This window comes from Wasmannia auropunctata, unplaced genomic scaffold, assembly GCF_000956235.1.
Source record: "Wasmannia auropunctata unplaced genomic scaffold, wasmannia.A_1.0 LD335828.1, whole genome shotgun sequence".
In the NCBI taxonomy this organism is placed as follows: domain Eukaryota; kingdom Metazoa; phylum Arthropoda; class Insecta; order Hymenoptera; family Formicidae; genus Wasmannia; species Wasmannia auropunctata.
Window position 1 is genome coordinate 3,718,288 of NW_012027062.1, and position 24,736 is coordinate 3,743,023.

The 24,736-nt window shown below is 34.9% G+C and overlaps 3 protein-coding genes across 3 annotated transcripts in view; 2 read left to right on the forward strand and 1 right to left on the reverse strand.

Moving 5' to 3' along the window:
• Positions 1 to 20,088, forward strand: part of LOC105456017 — a 38,879-nt gene extending 18,791 nt beyond the window's left edge. Inside the window, exon 2 of the mRNA XM_011699782.1 lies at positions 16,636 to 20,088. Within this exon, the coding sequence (XP_011698084.1) occupies positions 16,636 to 16,890 (255 nt within the window). The 3' untranslated portion in view covers positions 16,891 to 20,088. The remainder of the gene's footprint in view (positions 1 to 16,635) is intronic.
• LOC105456016 (threonylcarbamoyladenosine tRNA methylthiotransferase) lies at positions 19,777 to 22,380 on the reverse strand. The gene is made up of 2 exons (XM_011699781.1): positions 21,693 to 22,380; positions 19,777 to 21,475 (listed from the first exon to the last, which is right to left on the reverse strand). Exons 1-2 carry the CDS (start codon positions 22,091 to 22,093, stop codon positions 20,254 to 20,256), a joined length of 1,623 nt encoding a protein of 540 aa, XP_011698083.1. The 5' UTR covers positions 22,094 to 22,380; the 3' UTR covers positions 19,777 to 20,253.
• A 1,800-nt stretch (positions 22,381 to 24,180) lies between these two features.
• LOC105456030 (zinc carboxypeptidase A 1-like) overlaps positions 24,181 to 24,736 on the forward strand; it is a 9,221-nt gene continuing 8,665 nt past the window's right edge. The window contains exon 1 of the mRNA XM_011699795.1: positions 24,181 to 24,345. The gene's annotated coding sequence lies outside the window, so the exon portion shown is untranslated. The remainder of the gene's footprint in view (positions 24,346 to 24,736) is intronic.

Consider the following 24,736-nt stretch of genomic DNA (forward strand, 5'->3'; position numbering starts at 1 on the left):
TTAATATTTTTAAATTAGTACATAATTATATATATATATTTATATATTATTATATTATATATATAATTATATTATATATATCATAATTATATATATTTTAATTTTTTATCTTGAGAAAAATGTTTATATTATGCGCTTGAATTTGCATGTTTTATTTCTTAGTTTTTTTAGTGCGTTATTTGACGTACTAGAAGATGATACAGACTATTCGAAAGTGAAAGCTTGTTGCGTAAGCGTGTATCATGAAAGAATTCTGAACCAGTAACAGTCTTAAGATTCAAAACTAACTGTATTGTGTCGTGGACATAATCAAAGGACATTCGAAACGCGCCATTTATTTGCACACAACAGCTGTCGTGAGCAGACACTTGGCCTGCCTTTCGGCAATGTATACGTTAGAACGAAGCACTTAATTTGAACAGCGTCTGATAAATCTAACCTACCGCAAGTCTTTAAAAATAGTCCAACGTATAGATTTTACCAACTAATCTAATCTAAAATTTAGATATCTTCAATTTTGTAAATTTTTATTTAAGTTTCGCTTTAATTGGATTAGTAAAATGTTTAATATTATTGATATTAAAAAATATAATGCAATATTGTGAACAATCTTTACGTATAAAAAATTACAAGAAGAATATTAAAACATTACTGATATATCTCTATTTTTATGTTTTAAATGTACATAGTGTTTTACATAATTATTTTTTCTATACTTATTTTATTTTAGCTTATTTTAATTACGAGAATCCGTATATCATTTTCAGTATATATTGATTTTGTTTCGTGTTTTTAATTGCAATTATAATATGCGTATGTATAGAGACCTATAATTTTATTTTATTGCCGCTTTTATTATCATTGACGCATAATAGCTGTAATAAAGATTCGCGTATTTCATCAAGTGTCTCTCTTCTCTACGTACAGGCCTATAAACCGAATGTATCGCGTCATGAGACCGCTTTTTCCCGTTTCGTTTCCCTCGGATTCCAAACACTCTCTCATCTACACCCTTCGTTTTACACGACCTAGACAACACGCGGCGTCGCAAAAGGTAGGGAACGTGTTCTCGCAGCGTGGAGCCCTCGGTTCTTGACTCTGTTAAAGTGTAACTCGCTAGAATTCCTTATTCGGACCACTTTTCTAAAATCCACCTAAATATCCAGATCTGAGAACTTTCATCACATAAGTCTTCTTTTTTCAACAAAGAAACTTTCAGTACTGTTTATTGCAACAATTTCGTCGTGAAAATTTTGCACAAGCAAAAGCTATAATTGCTTGTGTACATTGCTCGGCATTAGTAAAGCGATCGAAATTATCGCGAAGAACATTTTTTAATTTTTTGTGTTATAATATATGCGCCGATCATTTTAACGATATTTTATTGCGTACAATATTCTGAGAACGATTAGAGTTTCTATACCAGTTGACATTTAGACTCTCCGTCGTCTGTGTTTTACATCCGCGGACGTTACCTTAATCGTTTTATAGATTCGCCGTCCGCGCGATTAATTGGGCGCGTTGACGAGCGGCGCGGTACGCTCGAATCTCATATCGGCCGGCTTAGTTATTCGCTTCACGGATCGTCATAAAAGAGTTACGAGGCGCGCTTTGCCGTCCGGCAATTACTCCATCGCGGGACGCGATTCGCAGATAATAGTCACGTATGAATACGCGTGTTAGAGGAATTGTTCGCTTTTGTTGCTACAAGAGGGATCGCCTGTGTACTAATGAGGATTGAAACGCGTTCATTTTTCGCCGCTACGGTAGTGTATTTATTCCAAAGGAGATACGAACATTTCCATGAAAATGCATTTTTAATTTTCGTTAAAATTATAACTGAACGTATGTCTTTGTTTATGTTTTAATTATTTTTAAATTTTATTTTCATTGCCAAGAAATGCAATATAAAATATTATAAAAATAATGCAATTAGCGAATATAGTTGATCTAAAATAAAGGATACATAAGCGGGGGAAAGAATAGGGGAAAATATAAATGTAATAATTATAATCAAGGAAACTGAAAAAAATGAAGGTGAGGATAGATAGCAACGGCAACTGTAATTATTGTAAATTCTTTTGCGCGATTAAAAAATATGCTTGATAAAATAGGCCTTGCGATTTGTTTATATCAAGGAGCTAGAATAAAAATATAACGTAGATTGCAAATATATAGATACGATTTTGAAACTCAAAAAATTCTAAAATTTTTAAGAAAAATATAAAATTTAAATCCTATCCTTTTTATAGGATTTGTTACGAATTTTGCGATTAATTTCTCTTAGCGCTGTAACTCTTACATATTTTTCCGTTTATCGTATTCCTTCGATCTTATTGCTGCGGGACATAATTGATCAGAGACACACGAGAACATGAGACCGATTTTGATTTATAACATCTCGCTTAATAAATATATTTGCTTATCTTATTGAAATACAACGTGCAAAATGTTGCGTGAAGATGCATTCACACGCAAAACCGGATCGGACGGCAATATTCTTGAAGAAGAGTTATTTAGATAACGACTTGATATGGTTTATGCAAGTCAAAGCAAATAGAATGTCTCTCTAATAAAGAAGATCGGCAGACACGGTTTTACCGGACGACGAATGGCCTTGCGCGGAATGCTCGTCGGAATATATGCGAGTATACTCTTGCTCCCGTTAGTTGTAATTGGAATCCACCGGATGGCTACATTCATATCGTATAATCTGCGAGTAATCAAAGGCTTGTGTAACGTAAGTGATTGTTCGATGATACGATTTGCGAGAGAAACAGGAGAGAGAAAAGATTTATTTTTCAAGGAAAGCGACATGTCGCTTTTTGCGAGCAATTAATTGTGAGACAATTATTACAAAAAAATATTCTTCAGAGAGTGTAATACATTGAAAAATCCTAGCGTTATATTATGTCTTTTTGATTTTTGTTTCGATTTTCTCGCGCATTATTTTAGCAATATATAAATATATCGTGCTGATACTTGCATATAAATAGTAAGAATTAAATAAAAATAATATTTAATATGTAATAAATAAGTTAGAGATCTAAAGATTTTTATGACTTAAAATTTTAGAAACATGACACGTAGAAAAAACTCAAAGTTGATTAGTAATTCTCCCGTGAAGATTTCAGAAACTATTCCTTAATACTAAGCGAATATTGTTATAAAGACATATATAGTGCGGATGAATTATACACGAGCGAATCGGGGCGCTCGTTTAATAGTCGTAATTGGAAACTGTATAGATAGGTACATTGCGATGCATAAACCGTAAGTAATGTTAGGAGCCGGCGTTTAGCTGCGAGATAAAACAAGCCTTTGAGCTCGTAATCGCGTCCAACGCTCCCGATAACCTTACCTGAGTGACGTCCTTCGACAACGTCCGCTTGTTTCGTTCATTCATGAAGCCATCTCCGACACTGCTGAATGAAACGTCTGGCCTTCTGAACGCGTTCAATAAGTCGGTCAACATATTCCCGTAGGCGTAATCGTCATATGTAACAAGTATGCCTCAAAAGACCGATCGAAAATTTTCTTATTTTAGTATCACTAAAATTATCTTGGTCGAAAATAGTGGAGTAGGCAGCAAGGAAAATTTCCGGGATATGAGAGCCATAAGCCATTTTCGATCAATCAGCACAAATAATATTACGAGACGAAATTAAATATAATATTACAAAATATTTCAAAACTTTATTTTTTTCTCAAGTACATGTATTTATTCATAGATACATGCAATGAGTACATAAAATACATATTAGCAAATGTTAGTTTCTGAAAACGCATGTTTATGGTTTGGAAACTGGGGAGAAAGCATTGCAAACTTATAATTGTAATTGATACTGTTTTGGGCAATTCTCAAGTGATAAAAAATTAAGAAATAAATTGATGATTCACTCATCAATTATTGTTAATTATTGTTGTTAATTATATCAATTATCGTTATTATAATTCATCGTTTCACTTATAATCGACTTAATTTAGATCGTAATTATTTCTTCTCATAGAGGAGAGTGAAGTCGAAATCCTGTGCTGGTCTGGCGGAACATTCATTTTATCTGTCTCATTATCGAGCCATCGTTAGCATTGACCTTTGGTCCCGATCGTACCTGGTCGCGTACCACTAAGGGGCCACCCTTTCGCTACCTACCCCGAAGAGACTCTCACCCAAGGTACCACTAATTGTGTCTACCAAGATAAGTACGGTGATTCTGTGGCACTGATTTAATGATCCTCAATAAAAGAATGGAATTAAAAGCAGAGAGCGCTCATGGAAAATTGTTCGATATTAAGATTTTATAAAAAAAATTATCTAAAAATTATCAAATCCCAATTTTAGTTATAATCAGCATTCTTAAAATTATAAAATCAAACAAATTATAAAATAATTAATCTTATCACTAACAATTTTTATAATTATAACAACTATAATATTTACGTAAAATAACGTAAAAAAACGCTTATTAACTAAACTATTTTTTTAATTTTTATGACAGATTTGAATAACTAATTTTGTTATTAATTTCCTAGTATCCCACATTATAAATCTCTGTTCATTTCTACCAAAGATAAATAAATTATTAAAATTACATTCACTAACTCGTGTTTAAATAACAAATACGAAATTTAGACTCGGTCAAGGAACGAGCAAGGATCTTTGCTCGTTCCCTAGCCGAGTCTAAATTTCTTACATGAATAAATTAACTCCAGCCATGATTTATCAGTCCCGTAATTAACCTACTTTGCCGCCGTAATGCAATTGTTTATGTGAGCTAATGAAATGCGTAAAACGTTACGGGCGTATTCTCACGCATTCTCGCCCGCGGAAATGCGTGGGCGTCGCAATGGACCATCGGGAAGACAGATATGCAGCCGAGTAGTTCTTCTGCAACGGGGCACAGCGGAAGATCGATTTCGTGCAACAAGTCTTCTTGCGGGGTAACGCCTTTCTCCTGTCGCAATCTCTCTCACCAATTTCGCGGCGCGAGTCGATTAATATTCAAATTGGTCCACTCATTTCGCATACGCCTTGGTCCGTCAGCTGGCCCTATCATCATCGATTTGTTTTACGGAGGTCATCGCTTTACGAGCACGTGCGTGCTGCTAATACTTTCAAGCACGTAGCATTACAGACGCATACACATTTAAATAGTATTTCGGACTAGACCAATCGATGAATATTATATGTTGGTGTTAGATTTCCCTTCGTGGAATAATTCGTATCTAATATCCGGTCTTATTGTAAACATATTATCATTTTTTTTGTTTGATAGTCCTATCGTGTCGTACGAAAGCGTTAATCTTATAACGAATTTATCTGGTTTTTTTTTTAGGAAATGCCTAATAATATAATTTAATAAGTCCTACTAATTATATTTAATTAATTGCATTCAGTGTGGAATTATTTATGAGAGAAATTTATGTTAATTATCTCTTTCGTTTCTTTCGGTCTTTTTCGTGCTCGTCATCAAAGATCGATTTTCTGAAGGTTACGTCTTTGAGATTACGATTTCTGAATGTCCAAATTTCTGAATTCTCGTTGTCGTTGGAAATGTGACGTTTCGCTGTCGAAACGTGTCGAAAAAGCGGGAGACTGTGCCGGACCAAAGGCGAACAGCCGACGTTGTTAACGAAAAAGCGACGACCGCGGGGAGGAGAGGGAAAGAGAGACGGTCGCGGCCGCAGAGGACGCGATGTGTGGTGGTCGAAGATGCTGGAAGTGGGGGAGAACAGAACGGAGACAGGTCCTGTTGCCGGGTCCCTGTTGCTACCCGGTTACGGTGCATCGTGTTGAATTCGCAACGAGAGTTTTCGGACGATTTGCGTTGAATAATGTATATGCGTAATAGAGTCGCGTGGCCCGGGGCCGCGCGAAATTTTTATGACGTCGGACGATGGCGGAGAGGGAGGTCTGATTAGCGGCGGAATGAAGAAAGACGTGGTGAGGGCAGAGGGCGGGAAAGCTGCTGCGCATTTTGCGCAGGACGACGCGCGCGTCCTTGGTACGCGGGACGCGTCATCGGCGAGATATCCTGAATCCTGAGCGGTGCTAACACGAAATCTGTTATCGCGATGGCGGGAGGACGAACAAACGGATTCCACGTATGATGAAGATAAATGAAGAGTTGAGATAAAAAGACTGAATGTTAACAATAGAAATTTTAGAGAAAGTTTCTTCCCTAAATATCTAATTGTTAAGAGAAATACAAGAAATACAAATCGCTTTATATTTTTTAATATTAATAAAAAGCAATTGCCGTTTTTAAGATTCTTGTTTTTAATACAAAGGATCATTTTTTTTCAATGAAAAGACGAATGTAGCAATTGCAACTTTTTTGTGTTACGTCTGTAAATAAAAATTTGTAAAAAATTATATTAGTAGATATACAATAATTATTTCATTAAATTTAGTTGAACAATCATGAAAAAGAAGATTTTTAAGATTGTCGAGATTTTAACGATTGAAAAATTTCATGCGTCTGGAGACCGCCTTAAATGTCAAACAGACGCGTATATAGTTAGCAAACTTTAAAAGTTAAAGTGCCAAATGTCATAATTGAAATTTTCGCCTTATCGCGTCAAAGGACATTTCGTGAGTTGCACCGCAACGATAATTAAGAGCCTTGAAATACATCCTTCACATGCGCGTCACTTTATGTACAAAGCACACTTAACGAGATTTCATTATTTTGGGAGGGAATGATGTAAGAATTGATTACCCGAAAATAATACAAGAATGCGTGAAATTTTTTAGTTAAGATCAGTCGATTCCCCGAAACATGACGTTGCGGTAAAAAATTTAAAGATTAGTCAATTATGTTAGTCGTCATCTAACGTATAGGTCAGTTAAACCTCGATCTATCACGACATGTAACCGCCTAAAATAACCGATTGTCCGCGATTACTTTCACGAAATCGATAACGTTAGTTCAAAAATTAAAATAACGCAATGACGTACACAGTTAATAAAAACTCACTAAATATTTATCTAAATGTTTAACTGTAAATAATCTAGGACTCTATTTTGTAAAACAGGACAAATGATTTTCTCGCGCAACATCGACGAGACAAAAGCATCAAAATAATGAAAACAAAAAAAAGCAATATATTATATCGTTTATGAGTCATTCTTTTTCCGCTGTCGGCGCCGTTCGTAATCTTGGAATTATGTTTAATAGCAACTTATAATTTTAGCATATGTTCGTGTTTATGATAAAGCTAATAGAATCGTATATTAAATGTATTAAATAAAAAGAGTATATAGATATTTAACACATTAATGTAAACATTAAAAAGCGATGATTTTCAAAATTCTTTCGAGAAGTAAAATATCAAAGAATAGCCTTTTCTCTCTCTCTCTCTTTCTCTGTAAAAATTAACCACAGTTTGAACACCAAATATAATAAGAATGCGTGTGAGATGCAAAGAACGTCAGATGACTGACAGAGAAAAACACTAAAAGACCGCATTGAATGAACGAGAGTGCCTCGTGGTCGACGGCCGCGACAAAGCATCTCCCGCGCAAGTTGGATGCTGCGTGCGCAGCATCCCCCAAGGCCGGGCAAATCTTAATGAATGCGGAGGAAGCCCGTCTAGCACAATCGCGTCTCCTTCGTCCGTGGAGACACATGATACCAGAATTAGAAAATTGTGCCAGAAATTATAATTATTGGTGAGAAAATATTCGTAAAAGATCAAATAATTTCGAATGCCTCGATGCATTTTTACTATAACATGTTGCATATAATAACACATTGTATATAAATTTTTATTAAAATTATATTTTCTAAAGTGAAAAGTATATATTTCATAAAATAATTTAAATATATGTATATAACAATTGGAATTAATTATTTAAGAATTATAAAATTTATGCACGGTATACAAATCTTTTCTGGTTCTTAGAGTAATTTCGACAGCTGATTTCGGACGCTGATTACAGCAAAAAATGCGAAAACGTAGAGACATTAATTTTGATGCGAGAAGTTTCAGGCGTCGTAAAAAGCCTATCGTCGGATCAAGAAAAATTCGTGTGCCGAAACGAAGTTCCGGCGTGCGAAAAATCGAGTTTCGCTACGGGCGAGAGAGCAACGAATAAAATAAGAGAGTCGCGAAAATAAGTGCCAGGAGACGGTAAAGAGAGGCGAGAGAGATAAATGGGAGAAGAGAAAGAGCTCGGTGAGTCTGTGGCGAACGTTTGAGGGAGTCTGCACGTCCACGTGCTGCCGTTGTTATTGTTGTTGTTGCCATCTTCGTCTGGGAACTGGCTGCGGATTTCCTCTTCAGTCCTCTCTCTTTAGTTCCACCTCTCCTTTTTTCTCTTCATCATGTTATCCTCGTCCAGCACCATAGCGCCTGTCTCTGTTTCTTCTTCATGTGCTCTTCGTCTTATTTTCTCGCCTCATTCTTGCCTTCAGTCGTCCGCGCTGTCCTCTCTTTCTCTCTCTCTCTCTCTTCCTCTGGCATCTTTCCTCTGTGGTTTGCGGATACTCCTCCCTCCCATTTGCGGATTGGCATCACGAAAGGCGCGCTCTCGGTTTCTGCGAGGTGGGGTAGGGATCCCGATTAACGGACTCTAATTGCATAGCAACAGAGTGAGGCCGAGATAATGATACATCCGACGCGCGTTGCCGGCGGGCCTCTGGCCCACTTCAAAACCGAACGACCCCGCTCCGATGTATATACATGCAGATATGCGCGCGTATGTGTGTGTATATATACGCGAGAGCACTCTCAAGAGTATGCTATCTACGTATGCGTGCATATATGCGCGAAGTTTCACGAAGAGTGATGCTGTGTTGTTATCCGCCCGACGCCTCTCCGAATTGAACCTCCGTCGAGTCGAGGAGTCTCGCTTCGGCCCTTCGTCGAAGTACGCCGAAGTAAAACATCTTTTTACATATTTATTAGGGACTTGTATACAAAGAGGTAGCAGCATGTAGGTGGGAAAGGACGAGGGACGATTTCGTTTTATATCGATTTTGAGTAACGACAGCAGATCCTACTATTTAAATGTGTCATTGTATTTTTATTATTTATCTGAAAAATGGAAAAAAGTTGATAAATATTTGCAGATATAAAAATTTATTTATAATTATAATAGAATTATAATAAATTTGTATATAAAAATTCTAAAATTATGTGATTAGATTGAGCATCTTCTAAGATAATACATCTTAAAATGTATTAATGTCAGATAGGAGACAAGATAGGATTTAGGCAACAAAATTTCCCAAGAACTTCCGTGAAACTTAAGAATCCTGCATATATATATAGTTTTTTTTGCGCGCGCACACACACACAAAAGTACTATATCTGCACATATAAAATCATCGATGAGTGTGTATATGTTTGTCTGTATATACCTTGGATTCTAAAAAGACTCGAAACTTGTTCTTTCTCAGGAATAACTCGGCCACAAAAGAATTTCTTTTCCTTGTTGCCGAAATCGTGCATTTAAAGGAGAAACATGGATCATGTTACCAGACGCCGCTACTTCGGTTTCCGCGTGACAATTTCAATAGATCATAATCTTTCTGTTGGACAAGAAATTAAATTGACAAGATTATCTATCTATATGTGATCATACATTTATTAGCATTCCTTTTAAATTTTTCATAATGCAAACACTTTTATATTACGAATATCAGAAACACTAACATAAGTGATTTAGCATTTAATTGAAATCCAACTAATATTGTGAACATTCTATTCGCGTCTCTCTTTTTTTTATACATATATTAAATTATTACGCGCTATATAGAAAAATATTTTTATAAAATTCAGTTTAATCATACAACAAAAATTCAATTAACCAATCTATAATACTATGTTTCGTGTAATAAAAATGAACGAGCGATTAAAACATTTCGTCGAAAAATTAGCCTTTGTTGGATTTAATCATATTTGGCGATATGTGATTTATTGAATAAAAATTGCTTTTCGCGGATTCTTTTCATGTATGAGGAACCTGTTTTCATTCCTGCCCGAGATATATGTAAGTCCGTCGGGAAAGGCCGCAAGCGTGAATCATTTTCACGGGTTAGTAGACGCATCGATCGAATTTCTTCGACGTCTTCGAGCGTCTCATCGAGACCTTTTGAGGTCGTCTTCAATCTGAATCCGTGATGCAATAGAATAATTGGGCAGTTAAAGGCGGCATGTCACGAGATTGAGGTACCTGTTCGTCGCACTATGCTTTATTGGCAATTTTTGCGCGCAATAGTGTGTAACGAGGCTCGCTTTGTCAAGTAATGGCTATCGAAGCGAGGAGATGCGTGTGACTCGACGAGCGCAAGAAGAGAAGAAGCTATAGTTGCGAGACCTTGTTGTATGATGAAAAGAGAATGCGACATGCATTTGTGGACAAAAAAAGGTTAACGTTTTTACAGGGTTACCCTCTTTAACGTACGTATCTCCTTTTACGTCGCATGATCCTTGCGCACGTAACGGCTGCTCGCAACAAGCCACCAACTCGTTACTGTCGTATAATCTTTACAAGTGCAATAAATGAGTGTGTGTATGTGTACACACACACGCACACACACACATACAGAGCATTAAACATCATGATTTAATCAATTAGGTTATTCATGAATTTGAGACAGATAACCGATGCATATATCTTATTAATGTAGCCATTCCGTTGAGAAGCAAGACTCTTGTTCTCGCTACTCGTATACGAACAATGCAAAATTATCTGACGGCTTAATTTTATCATTATTATTTTCATAATTTAATAATAAAGTTAATATAATAATAAATAAGACAGATAACGCAGTACTTTTACATTCCAAAAAAGCTTTATTGTAATATTTTTTACATTTTATGAATTAAAATTACTTAGTTAATTGTGTGTAACATTTTTTATTTATAAATTGCTAATGAAAATAGAAAAAAAAACACTTTCCGAAACAAAATATATGCTTTAATAATAATACAATAATGCAGAAAAACTTTGCAAGAATTATTCTATTATTCCCTTCTTAGGGTGATAGTTGGCACTCTCATGTTATCCTTGTTATGCATATTGTCTATAACGTTACGTTTTTCGATTAATACCTTTACACTATGCAGTTTACGATCGGCATATATCGCGAGATTATGATTGTTATCGGTTGTAGTCGTTTCGTTATAATACTTCAGGAATTTCTCAATTATCGGCGTGTTATTCATGATATGGCGAGAATGCGGACTTACAATCGCATCATTGTAGTCGTGACGTCTTTATCTGAGTGGCGATAAATCGCCATTGATATAATAATTGTTTTATTATTACATCTTTTAATTAATATACATTCCCGTGGACTTATGATTATGATAGAAAATTAATAATTTTTGTGTCACGTCACATTTATATCTTTGATAACTTCGTTGTAATTCTTTTTTTATTAAAAATTTTTGCAGTTAGCAATGATAATGTTTCTCATATTAACAAACTTTATTACGAAATCTAGAAAGGCATAGCGTGCGGCTACGTCGAAATCTATTAAAATTTTCGGAATGGAAAGAGATCCAGACTCGATCGAGTGTAAACGGGGAAACCGGCATGTACCTTGAAAAGATCTAGTCGGCCGAGAGATAATTCGGCGGAATCGGAGTTCACTGTAATTCAATACGCAGTATGCTTAATGAAGATATCGAATTACGGACACACCTTAATTCGATCCGATGGACGAAGGGACGCGGACAAATGGCCCGAATTTGTCAAGATGCCCGGCTGCAAAAATCCGCGCGATCGTACGATCAAAGATATTAGCATCATAATCATGCTCGTTTGCTAAAAGTGTCAGTATTGTCCAAAGAAATTCTACGAAACACATTAATTTGATAAACTTCTGTAGAACGTCCCATAGCAATGCCGATTTATCTTATAGATTACTATTGGTTTCTTATCAATTTTATTTATCATTTCGAAATCGATTGCTTTATTAACATTATAGTGACTTTTGCCATTTTCTGAAAATATCTTTGTACCATTATTCTCGCGTAAATTGATTCTTTAGAAATTTAAATTGAGTTTTCGGTTTTAACTTTAAACTGGTCTTGCATTTCAATTGAAATTGATCGATTAATAATAATTAATCTAATTTGACATCCCTATTTCGTTGAGCAGAAATCATTAGCATTACAATCACCGATTCTCAGAATATTATTTCTAAACTTCAGCTTGGCATATAAATCATATTTCGATTATTTTTCAACCTAAACGAATTTTGTAAAACAATCTGCATATGATGTGTTTGGTCACTCAATTTTTATCATTTATATATATAATTCAATTAGGTATATTATCGCATTTTGGTAAAAAATGATTTGAAGAATGAAAATTTGTCAAACGAATAAATATTACTTGAGTAGTGAATCGAGTAAAAAATGCTGGCAAATGAAAAGCGGCTAGTGGACATAATCAGTTTTTAAAAATTCTATATTGTAAGAATTATAAATTATTACCTGATGATTTCTTTTTCTGCATGTGTAAATCGTTCATAGCTTTTTCGAAGTTTTCGACTACACGTTATCAACTGTTATCAACTTCTACATTTTCGGATACGCTATATCCGGTTGCCGGACAGCTAAGGAAAAGAGACGCGATATCAAAGACTGCTTTGTTACGATATGCGGCACACGCGCGACACTTTCTTGCAACGCACTCGCAGATAATACGCTGATATTCTACACTTTGTCTCCACATTAAAAACGTTTTATATATTTACAAAAAATTACAAGATTTTATCTAATCATACATTTTATTAACTTAAAAATAATCTTTTTATTGCCGACATATTATGAGAAATGTTGCTATATTATTTCTAGATACGAATTTTTTAAAGAGGAATTACTGCTATGTTGCAAATGAATTCCATGAAATGAGAACGGTTTTGTGTGTTAAAATCTTTTAGTCCGTCCCTTCCGATTTGTGGGAAGGAATTTTTCTCTCCGTGCTACAAAGTGCCGGGCAAGCGTGGCCCACAAGAATAGTAGTGTGTGGCTGTTATGGAACGTAGACGAGCGGTTTTCTTCGTGAAGATCGGTGAACCCTTCACATGCGGGAGATACAGAGTTGCTCAGGCCATCTGCTATATTGTAGCAGTCCCCGCCGGACCACGAGGGGTTCTACCCATTTCTACATTTCCTCATTAAGTTGCCACAGACGCAACTATGCTGCCGAGATCGGTCTACAGCCATTAATAAAAGCGGCTCTTACGAAATAAAGAATACCCGGAATAATATTTCACGAAAGTCAGTTGTCTTCTGTTGAAGAATAGTCTTCTATTGAAAAGGAGCTCTCTTCTTAATAGTGATCTTCACACAAAGTTGCATTTAAATTTGTTAATAAGATTTGGATAGTAAACAGAAAATATGATATAGAGTTAGTATTTTTTAAAGTTAAAAATAAATTTATGATATAAATATTCTCTAAATTAAATTGAAAATTATGTATTAAACATTGTGTGTGCCTCTTTTTGCAATTTTATGAAAAATATATATTTTGTAGTAGTTATCAGCAAGAGATGAATAGAAATTGTAAAAATAAATATGGGAAAATGTCTTTATATAATATATCACATTGTTGCATTCCAACCGGATGTTCGTTATACGGGGTCCCTGCGGAAATCATACGTTATGTATGTTGACTTAAACCGCTACGAACGATATTTGTGATAGTTGATATTGATATTTTGAAGCAAGATCTACCAATATCATTATATTGAGTAAACAATTACTTTTTGTAATAATTACTTGTAATAATTACTTTTTGATTAAAACTAAGAAAACATGTTTAAAAACAAATTCGTTGTTTTTAAACATGTTTTCTTAGTTTTAATCAAAAAGTAATTACTGTTTATTGTTGAATAACGTTAATTATTAAAAAATATCATTATGCTGTTTGAAAGTTTTATTTATACTACTAAGTATTATTAGTTAGTTTTTAACAATTACAATTTTTTATCGCTGAAATAAGTTAAAATATTTAAGTTAAAAGTTGTCTAAAATATAAATATAATATACAATTAACAAAACATAAATTAATATTTAAAAAAAGAAATAATTATTGAGATATTTTGAAAAATTTCTGCTTGTATATGTCGTTTTGTATAATTATGAAAAATTATAAAAAAACGTTGAAGCTAGACAGGATGTTATCATCAACTTCCTGTTTTATACGTTTGATCAGCTCTTTATCTGGAATTTAAAATATTGGTGGGTTACATTAATATTAAAATGATGCTACTATGTGTGTAGATTTTTTGAAGATAGTCGTGTTAGTAATAGTTCTCGGAAAAGCCAAGATAGCGTAGGGATTGTGTCAGACCAGTTTCTACATTGTATGCTTAGGATCCCAACTGAATCCCAACAACCACTGCGTTCAGATGTGACGACGGAAAAGCGATGGGAAAAAATTTGTATTTTGAATGTAATTGCATTTATTTAAAATTTATCAAAGAGTTTCTCTTTGAATTAAAATTATTTTATTAAAAAAGGACAGTTAAAATCTCTACCATCTTTGAAGTTAATTTTCATTAAGATTACACAATATAATACAAGTGCTTGTATATTATTAAATTATACAATTTATCGCATTCGGAATAGTTTTAATTTAATTAAACATTAATACACTACATTAATTAATAATAAATAAAATAACTTATTAAGATGTTGCCATTGCTGTAAATGTGAAAGAGGCCAATGTTAAAGTGTTAATTATGCGATAACGTCTCATTCGAAAAATGGATTCTTTGTGTAACATGTCTTGTACATGTTTTTGTTGAAATTTTGTAAAATTTTTATCGATCTCATTCATGTGCGCCCCTCGAATCAACTGTTACATTGTTGCCTTAATCTTGCACCGCTTGTAATATTTCTCGAATTTAGTTGCGATCGAGAGTAAATAAGAGCAGAGGACAGGCCCCAATCAATATATCTGTCAAATGCGCACTTGTATGTCACTGTCTAGATATTCTGTCATTCTTATGTATACATATATGTATATTTGAATAATATTTTGATATACATTTTGAAGAGAGAGAAAAAAAATATTCTTTTTTTTTTTTTAAATGTAAAAAGGGTACGTTCAACATGTCATGATAGACGGATCGACTTCATTTCGAGTGTGCTTCTCGTACAAATTCTTTCACGCATTCGTTTATTAGCGATGCGCTGCTGCGAGACGATCCCGAGACTGCGAATAAGAACGAAGAGCGTGCGAGGATGACGATGCACTTTCTTTCTTTTACACAGCAATGTTCTTGTCTCGTTTAATGAAAATTTTAAATTGCAATTTTTACAGTTATGACTGAATTCCAATGAACTTTGATATTAAATCATCAGACGAATCGGATGATGAATTTATATTAATGTGTTTGTCTCTTCATCTCTATGTTTCTCTATGTCTCTCTACGTTTCTCAGTCATTAATTCCTACTGCTGTTTTTCTCTTATCAAAGTTGAAACGCACTTCGGTAAGTCGAGAAGAGAAATGCATGCTCGCATTTCTTTCGTCGTCTGTCTTCTTGCAACTCTCCGGTATGGAAGTTACGCGATAGTTCTTGTTATCAAAGTTCTAAGAAAAGCGGTTCAAAAGTATCGACTACCGCCGCGGACAATTCGCGTTCTCAGCTTCGTCAACTTTATACACGATCGTACTTTGATCACTCTATCTACGTTTTATCACGCATTATATTTATTTAATAATAATAGTAGGAATAATAACAATTGCAAGCGATAAAATTTGCAATTAAAAGAAAAATCTTTTAAGAGAAATGAAATATGAGATATGAGATCTCAAGAGACTGAGATAATGTATAGCAAAGCAAATATTCTTTGGTATTTCTTGATAGAATTTTTCATAAAATAGTATTAAATTTTTTTTTATAATTTCAAAATGTGAATAAAGAATATAATATATTTTTTGCTAAATTTACAGAGAAAGATTTTTCCTAATTTATTACTAATATCACTTGCAGAATATCTATAATACAAATTTTGAAAAATTAATGATTGCTATAATACATGGAGAACTAGAGGATTAACTTTGTAGAAAGTTTTATTCTTTTCATTCTTATTGAACTTATCAAGTTCCAATCTTCACGTCTCATTTCTTTCCGAAAGACGTTCATAACTTAATTCTCTTAATCCATGTATTGAGCGCCTCGTCGCACCATTCACCTCGCGTTAACGCAATTTAAGTCACGTTCGACGAGCAGGTGCATATCGGCGCATCTAATCTCATTAATTACTCAAAACATTATTACTCAAAAGGCGGGAAGCGTCGACCTATCACTCGTAGCTTATGCTATGTAAACCAGTATGTTTCCATGACGTAGAATTTTTAACAGAAGATTAGTAGAGAGGCTTCAAAGGATCCTAACTTCATAGATCGTAGTTTTCACATAATTTTAATTCGAATGATTGTTTAAGACTTATAATTTCCACATAAAAAAATTTAGATTTGCTTTACACATAAAAATTAAAAATGATTAGAAATGTATTTAGAAATATGTATGACATTTGTGTTCAAAAAATATTCTTTCTCCGTCTGTTAGTTATTAAATAATTAATTTATGTTTTTGTTCATCATTTTCAATTGTTATTCTCCGGTAATTAACAATGATCTTTTCTCTCGTTACAGGCTAGTCGTAAGCTCGCAAGTGGCGAGTACCTGCTGCGGTGTCCAAGGTGTAGCTTTCCCAGTCACGTGGACAGCGAGAAGAACATGGGTGCTTGCACGAGGCAGGGCTGCTCTATCGAGTTCTGCATCTCCTGTTCGTCGAAGCCGCACGCGGGCCCGTGTAAAATGTCCTTACTGGCCACCCCGACGAAGCGCAACAACAAACGCCTGATTGTCGGCTCGAGACAGAGCAAACGGAATTTGCGTCGATTGTAAATCGATTCCTTTTTCGTCAAACCGCGTCCCGATCATTCGCGAGGAAAGAACTAGTCTAGTTACGGGAGTCACGTCGACTCCTATCGAGGGGAACAAATGTATTATAGATAAAAATGTGTCTAATACCGTAGCCGTCGAGAGTCAAAAGAGATTTTATAGTCTAATTTGAAAGAAAAATTAATATTCTAGTGATTAATTTTTAGTTTATTGCGAGCGTTTGGAGCGAAACCAATGTGACGGCGGTGTGCTCGTTGCGTATAGATAGAGACGAATTCGGTTGCGTAACGCAACGATACGATACACATCTTCATAACTCGAGAAAATGCCTTAAGGGTACTTTGGCATATATAGCATATTAGCTTACGAGGTGGCATAAGCATATTTAATCGCCGTAAATGCCGCTTGTGAATGATTTTTAAACGCCGTAAAATCCACGAACGCCCTAATTTACTCCGATCCGTCGACACCACGAGGGGGCTGATGCCGAAGTACGGCTTAAATCTTCCGAACGACGTCGGTGGACGATGCGTGCAACCGAATCCTTCTCTCCAGTCCTCGTCGATCCTCGGGAATAAATTCCGCCCCGAGCGATGCAACCAAGCGGAGGACGAGAGAGATGGAAGGGAGCGAGAGAGAATGAGAGGCTAGCGATCAGGGGAGAATACCCTCGGCGGGGCACGGGAAGAAAAGAAGAGAATGCGAATGCGAATGCGAATGCGGGAGGGAAAGGAGAAATGAGAAGCCATAAAGGCAACGGTCGTAAAACCACGTAAGGTACCGGCGAAACACTTTGCGTCGCCCGGATATTCCGCTTTTTACCGGGCGCTCTCTCAGCCCCTTTAATGAAGACGGGGAGAGAGTCGGAGGGCCCGCGCGCGCGTTTCTTGCGGTTGGGGCCCGTCCGCAGAAACCGCTCTTTCTCCCTTCCTCCCTCTTTTCTCTCACGGGAATCGTAAAACATCGGTAACCGCCGAGTCGCGAATTCTGATGTCGAGATGCGAGCGAGACGAATTCTCTCATTCGTCTAACGGCTTGGTTCGGCTTTACCATTCTCATATGTAAGTATAAATAGAAACGTACCGAGTTTCTATTTATTTCGGCGAACGTTTTTCCCCTTCAATCTTGCGCAACAGGACGACACGAGCAACTATCCGCGATTAATCCTTACTTTTAACAGATTATTTAATGCTAACTTCGCGAAAAGAAAGATGAGAATGGGACGAATTATGACAAAGTCTGATAACTATCTCCAGATATGATTCCAATTGTTTGTAATATGATATTTACAACAATTAAGAAAGAATAGGAAAACAGATGTGTCCTCTAAACTTTCAAATTTGTAGGACATCATTCTCATACATCACCTTCTGTTTTGTACATCAAGTAAATATCGTTAAAATTACATTTTACAGGAGTCCACGTTCTCTTCTCTCTTCGACGCGAGTCTGTATACAAATACCGTACTCTCGCTTGATTCGCTCGATAAATATTATCGAAATTAGGCGTAATTGAATGCAAGTGCGTGAGATGTAATTAGTGCCAGAATAGAAAGCGAAAAAAAATGGATAGTCACATAATTGGTAAGAAAATTATTCTCTCGCAATAATACGACTCACATTTTAATAATCCCGTTTTATTGGATACATTATGGATTAACGAAGAAAAAAAATATTTTACGCGAAAGCGAGAAATTCGATATTCAGGAAAAAAAAGATTCTCTTTGTTCCGCACTTCCTGATGTCAGAAGCCGGTATGAAGAACTCAACACTTGTGCCATGATTAAGTTCACGCCATAATAATTGCCATATTTTAAACACTGATATAATTACAAGGGAGAAAGGAAGAGCATGCGTTTCGGCATTTTTCGTCCTTGAGTAAAATCCTTAAAAATAATGAGGTGCCATATACCATTATATTATACCATTTCGCTTTCTTTTTTTTCGTTCGTGCATTTTTTTAATTCAACTTTAACGTTTTCATGTCTTTTAAAAGTAGCGTTATTTCGTCCCATATTTATACTCTTGTTTTTATATCGATGTATGCGAAAAAAAGACTGTATGTAAATAACTGTGAGCGAATAGTAATATATTTTGTAATGTTTGTAAGCACGCGAAAAAGTCTCGTGATTGGTATTTAATTTAAATGTTCTTGTTAAAATGATTAAAAAAAAACATTTATTATATTATGTGATTAACGCCGTCTCTCTATTCGCAGATTGCTGTGTAGTCTTTAGCAAAAAGATTTGCCTATGAATTTTAATTATTTTAGTGAATTTTTTTTTAACATTGGCAAAGGAGACAAATTTTATCATTTTATTATTTTATTTTTTGCATTCACATTTTTGTTCAAGTTATGCTCGTTTAATTATTTGCTCTCTTATGCTCTCTAAACAGAAAATAGATTAGAACTTATTCGTTACCTACGAAATAATCCAAGCGAGAAAATTTTATTGATAATATAGCGATTTATACACACAGGTACTCATTAGAATTTTTTAAATTATTTATATCGGATATTTTTTAATTTTTTATTGTATTATCTAAATCGAAATTGTTATTTTAATTGAAAGACTTGAATAATTTTAAATTTCAAATTTAACTGATATATATCGATTCATTAGCTTGCCCTACATCACTAAGTTATAAAAGAAAACGCATTTTTTGTTTCGATACATAACTGTTGAGATTAGTACTAAATGTAATCGGTTTCGATACTCCAATTCATATAAGCAATATTCCGTTTGGTATCTTCAAAATAATGATCCATGGACTTTAATACTCAGGAAATATTTTGGCAGGAATCCGATATATTCTTTAGTCTAAGTTATATTAAAAAAAAAAATCTCTTTAGCTAAGAAGAAGTGATACCAAATAAAATGCCTCAATATACAATAAGAAAAATAATGATATTTTTATAAAAGCGAACATATTTTCATGTTTAGTATATAAGTTTGATACATTTGCTCGACATATACTTCAACAAAATGCGAGAATGCTCAATAACTTCCGCATATTATTATTATATTTTATATCTGGAGAATTTCGAATTTATATGTTATAAACGATTTTAGAAAATGCGTTCAGAAGTCAACGAATTATTATAGCAAATGTGCATTAAGCTAATTGAATGTTGTAAGCCCTTTCAGGGTAGGTTCCTGTATTGTCAATTAAATATAGTTAAATATAAATATTTTTTCGCGTAATCTTGTGTGTTCTTTACTCAAAACTCATAAGGCTTATTTTAACTTTAAATAAATATTTAAAAGTATTTATTCTATTACGGATATAAAATTACAATTTATAACATACTTTTTCAGTGTGTTTGTATAATTGATTTACAGATTCTTGTACAAATTATGTGTTTCTAAGTCAGAAATTTCCATAATATTCTAAGTATCACAGCTAAAAAGATCATTGTGATTGTTACTATTCCGTATTTCGACGGCTTCGTTTCGTACGATACTGTGGAAACGACTCCTTGTGGCAAAGGAGATTTCAGTGCCGGGGACACACCTTTACCGATCGGTTCTCCCTTCATAGAGAACTTCGTCGCTTCTGTAATCCTTACGTCGACCATTTTCCCCATGTACTCCTCCTTCATCGGAATCAACACCTGTTCGTAGAATTTGTTATGACCCACGTAATGCTGCTTATCATGCGATACCTCCGTCACTAGCACCTTCTGCAGCAGTCCCACTTTATGGCCGTATGGCTCGTACGACTGGAAGAATTCCGACAGTCTCTTGGTCCTCGTCTTCACTTTCTGCGTAGGTACTTTCGGCATCCTCGCGGCGGGCGTGCCGGGTCGCGAGAAGAACTGATTGATGAAGAGGCTTGGGAACTTGTACTTCTGACAGAGCGTCATCGTCTCCTCGAAATCCATCTCCGTTTCCGTGGGGAAACCGCAAATAATATCCGTGGCAACAGTTAGACCGGGCACCCGCTCGCCCAGAAAGTTCACTACGTGCTCGAACTCGGCACGCGTATATTCCCGCTTCATGTCGGCCAGCACCTGATCACTGCCGGATTGCACCGGGATGTGCAAGAAGCTGTAGACCCTGGGGTGCCGCAGGATCTTGGCCATCTCGTCCAAATGCTCCAGGATGTACGGTGGATTGGTCATGCCGACGCGCATCATGCAACCGTCGGGGATCACGTCCACCAGTTGCCGCAGCAGTTCCGGCAGGCTGGTGCCAATGTCTCTGCCGTAAGCGCCTGTGTCTTCCGACGTGAGCCACAACTCGCATACACCCTCCTCGAAGGCCTGCCTGGCCCGCTCGACTATCTGCTCCGGGGGATAGCTACCCAGTTCACCCCGCGCATGCTTCGTCTTGCAATAGGTGCACTGATTCAGGCAGCCCGTGTTAATGGCTATGATCTCGATGAGCGGATTCCGGCGCACCTTTGGAAGATTCAGCGAAGCACCGCCCGATTTCTTCCCAGAATCCTTTTTCTGCTGTAAGAATCTTACTGTATTTCCTTTCAACGTTTCCTCTACGACCTCTACCACTCGATCAATTTGCTGCACTCCGATCATACTCAGCCCTTGAAGGAAGGAAGATTTTGGAGCCCCTTGTGGTACACATCTGTAAGATATAAAAAATGTTTAGAATTTTGGAGCAACTTTGAATTATTCTTAAAATTGAAAGGTAAACTGCACTGTCCACAATTCTGTACATTAATTTTCAATTAAATAGTACTACATAATGTACTACATAATAAAATTTGCAAAAATGGTGATATTACTACATTAAAATAATGCATTACAAATTGTTGTATTATTGCGATTGTACAACTGCATACCCAGCGACTACAACGTGCTTGCCAATCTTTTTCCCATGCTCTATCTCATTCCTGAACTGATCTTCCGCGGGACTCTTCACGGTGCAAGAGTTCAGAAGCCACAAATCCGCTTTCAGTTTATCCTCAGTCAAATTGTAGCCGTACGTCGCCAATTGACCGGCCATGTATTCGGTGTCCGAACTGTTGTGCGTGCATCCCCACGTTTTCACGTAGATCGTTTGCGCGCCGGGTATTATGCTCGACAGGATAGACGGCTGCGACACCTCCTCCTCCAGCTGTTTTCTTCGCTTCGGCCGTATCGTGATATGTTTCCGCGAACTATACCTCTCCTTGGGCGTTATGTCCTGCGACGCGATTAAATCCTCGATGTCCTCGATAATGTCCTCGCATGGAGCAGGCATTTTTGCCAAATATAGAAATGTTGTCTCGAAGATGTTGCCTACTGCACTCTTAAAACATGTCGCGAAACAATTTGAGGTTAACTACACGTGCTCTGTAAACACTACACACGCAATTTTAATTGCTGTTGAGATTCTCGGAAATTTATATACAAATAATCAGAACAAAAATAAGATTCTTATGTTATTAATTGACCAGCTATTTATTTTTATTTTAAGCGAAAATGTAATCTTTAAGAAAATAATTAAATTAGATTAGGTTACTACCCGTGCCATCTAGGTATATTTTCGTTTACTAGAAATCTAATGAAAAGAGACACCGACCGAGACACCGACCGAGAATTACAAGTGGCCCCGGGGATAATTGAAAAACGATATTATATTTTATACTGAGAACCGAGAATAACAAATGCCATGCGTTCGTTTTATTTGATTGATAAGGCCGGTATTCACAGTCGATTCTTAATGATTTTAAAATCATTTTGTCTTAAGATATTCTGTTATTGGCTTATGATACCTTAAGATTTGTACATACATACAATACATATTACGCTAATTTTTGGTGAAACAAAGAATACTTTCACGATAAATGCTGTAAATCGATTTTTTTAGTTAAAATGTTAAATAATAGTTGCCTAATATTTTTAGCCAAGTCTGTATATTATATACATATAATGACGATATCATTAAAAAAACTTTAAAATAATCCTTTGTTTCTTCTTGTACATACATATATATATATACATGTAAAATTAAAATGTTTATTGTTACATTTTATTAAATTAAAATAATAGCAATTATTTTAATTTAATAAATTTATGTTGCTTTTTATAAATAATTTATAATTATATTCATTTTTGTTGAGCGATGTTAGTATGGTTCGCAGATTTTATTCAAAAGAGCTTTGTATATCTCTACAGATTGCGCGATAAAATGTGATTATGGTTTCCATTTGAGCAGATCATCCCGACTGGAGATTAGATTCTTGATTTTTTTATAACTCTGTTCGCTGAATTATTGTTACGTGGATATGCTAAAGATATTTAAACCTTTTTATATAATTTATTGTTGTTATTATACATTTTTTAACAAATGATAATTATTGTATTTCCATGTAATCTATCGATGAATGAATGACAAATAAATGTTGATATTACGTTTTTTAATTCTATACGATAATTCAAATTGCCTATGCATTCGTCGATTGGAATTATCTATATACATATCTTTGAAAAGATTTGATTTATCTTTTATAATATTACTTGTAGATCCCTTCTGTCAAAATTAATTATTAACTGTGATTTTTTATGTATTTTTTAGTACTTTTGATAGAATTTTTTGATTAAACTAATTACTTTAGATCAACGAATTCTGTTTAAAATAAATTAGAAATGACTAATATCGCTTATATAACATTTTGCAAATTATTAAAACAGGTATTACAGTATATAACAATCATTCTTTCTAAAAAGGTATTAAAACAGCCTTATATGTAAGGAATAAAAATATGTCTAATAATAACAAATAATTTAATAAACATTTAATAATTCCTCATATAAAAGATACATTATATGTAAGAACTATGTCTTTTCGCTGACAAATGCTTAGAAGCATTTTAAAACGAAAACTCTTATGAAATTTAGGAAAATGTTGACTATAATACATTTCAAATTATACAAATTAAAGTTTAGCCAATTAGCATCTGAAATTCACGTGCTCAGGATTGGTACATTGCGCGCGCGATTGCGAAAGCTCCTTGTATATTAAATGCGCGCGCAGGTGTGTATGCGCGTATGTATATGCATGTACAGTAAAGCCACCATACACAGAAAAATGTCTTATATAATTCTCATAATTCTCATAATTCTCTGTATTGGCAGAAGAACAAGAAATGTTTTATCTGTATAACCGCTAATATACCATTATACTGTTACTTAGCTTTCCGACATATTTTAAAACTAAAGATACTTGAAAACGTATTATAGGAAAATTTGAAACACACACACGTATCAAGGTAAATATTTTCGTATTTTGGAATGTTATTTGCGTGTTCCGATCGGACGTTCCGATCAGCTTTCATATTTTGCTCGTCTACAATCAGTTGGGATCAGACCGCCGGAGAACATCGTCGACTTCCAAGGAGAAGACAACAGTGCCCTATCTAACTCGCTTATTCTGATTTTCATTTGATCAGATTTGTACTTTCAGGCATCAATAATTTCTAGCTTGACTTGGGCAATACTTGGATTGAGCAGGTTTGATCACAATTATTTTCCTGTAATAAATTTTCTTAAGTTTAAATGTTTTGAAAATTAAATATATATTTAGTACTATTTTATTATAATTATATTCTTCAACAATATTATAAGCGTCTTTATCCAGTTTTAATAAATAATTTTAATATACGTTCAAAGCTGATATATTTATTAAAATATGCTTCATATTATCAAAAGTATTTAACGCAAAATTTTCTATACATTTGTATAATTAATATTTAAATTATGATATAATTCGTTTAAAAAGTATATGTAATTAGTCATATGATAATGCGTATTCACCAAACGATTTCTTTACTTTATAGCAGAGCGATTGTTTTCTCGAATAATGTGCTACTCTTAATATGATTTTATATATTTATAATGGCTT